Source organism: Seriola lalandi, unplaced genomic scaffold (genome assembly GCF_002814215.2).
Source record: "Seriola lalandi dorsalis isolate HSWRI2012SDOR001 ecotype SW California unplaced genomic scaffold, Sedor1 jcf7180001964264, whole genome shotgun sequence".
Classification (NCBI taxonomy): Eukaryota; Metazoa; Chordata; class Actinopteri; order Carangiformes; family Carangidae; genus Seriola; species Seriola lalandi.
Window position 1 is genome coordinate 1 of NW_019434932.1, and position 1,123 is coordinate 1,123.

General features: G+C 55.8%; 1 protein-coding gene across 1 annotated transcript; it reads left to right on the plus strand.

Annotated features, from left to right (window-relative positions):
• Nucleotides 1-41: 41 nt before the first annotated feature.
• Nucleotides 42-735, plus strand: LOC111649159 (mediator of RNA polymerase II transcription subunit 15-like). Its single transcript, XM_023398914.2, has 3 exons — nucleotides 42-208; nucleotides 290-456; nucleotides 556-735. Exons 1-3 carry the CDS (start codon nucleotides 120-122, stop codon nucleotides 702-704), a joined length of 405 nt encoding a protein of 134 aa, XP_023254682.2. The 5' UTR covers nucleotides 42-119; the 3' UTR covers nucleotides 705-735.
• Nucleotides 736-1,123: the final 388 nt, after the last annotated feature.

The window sequence follows — 1,123 nt, forward strand, 5'->3', positions numbered from 1 at the left end:
GGGGGGGGGGGGCAGTGACAGTTTGTGACAGTTTGTCTCTGTTGTTGCAGCCGACCCCCCCTCCCCCTCCCGTGGCCACCAAGCAGCAGTATCTCTGTCAGCCGCTGCTGGACGCCGTCATGGCCAACATCCGCTCTCCGGTCTTCAACCACTCCCTGTACCGGACCTTCGCCCCCGCTATGACCGCCATCCACGGACCCCCCATCATGTAGGTTTCACCTCTGCAGCACATCTGGAGTCAGGTTAGATTCACAGGACGTTGACGAATGTCTTGTCCTTTGTCCCTCAGGGGTCCCAACGTCTCCGGTCGGAAGAGGAAGCACGAGGAGGACGAGCGGCAGACCATCCCCAACATCCTGCAGGGGGAGGTGGCTCGCCTCGACGTCAAGTTCCTGGTCAACCTGGATCCTTCCTTCTGCAGCAACAACGGCACCGTGCACCTCGTCTGCAAGCTGGGTGAGGGCGGAGACCGGCGCCGCCACAGTCGCTTCCTGTTGTACAGTCAGCTGTTGTGTTCACCTGTTTTAATGTTATTGTGTGTTTGTGTGTCGTCAGATGATAAAAACCTCCCCAGCGTTCCCCCCCTGCAGCTCAGCGTTCCTGCTGATTACCCCGAGCAGAGTCCGTACTGGGCCGATGACGGGGAGCAGTACGGTGAGACTCTACCTGACTCTACCTGTCTCTACCTGTCTCTACCTGACTGACTCTACCTGTCTCTACCTGACAGACTCTACCTGACTGACCTGACAGACTCTACCTGTCTCTACCTGTCTCTACCTGACTGACTCTACCTGTCTCTACCTGACTGACTCTACCTGACTGACCTGACAGACTCTACCTGTCTCTACCTGTCTCTACCTGACTGACTCTACCTGTCTCTACCTGACTGACTCTACCTGTCTCTACCTGTCTCTACCTGACTGACTCTACCTGTCTCTACCTGACTGACTCTACCTGTCTCTACCTGACAGACTCTACCTGTCTCTACCTGTCTCTACCTGTCTCTACCTGACTGTCTCTACCTGTCTCTACCTGACAGACTCTACCTGTCTCTACCTGACAGACTCTACCTGACTGACTCTACCTGTCTCTACCTGACTGACTCTACCTGTCTCTACCTGAC

Bases quoted from the DNA above. Each gene is read 5' to 3' on its own strand.
- LOC111649159 (XM_023398914.2), top strand. From the start codon at position 120: ATGGCCAACATCCGCTCTCCGGTCTTCAACCACTCCCTGTACCGGACC. The intron at 209-289 runs GTAGGTTTCACC...TTTGTCCCTCAG, and splicing joins ATCCACGGACCCCCCATCAT to GGGTCCCAACGTCTCCGGTC. The intron at 457-555 runs GTGAGGGCGGAG...GTGTGTCGTCAG, and splicing joins GCACCTCGTCTGCAAGCTGG to ATGATAAAAACCTCCCCAGC.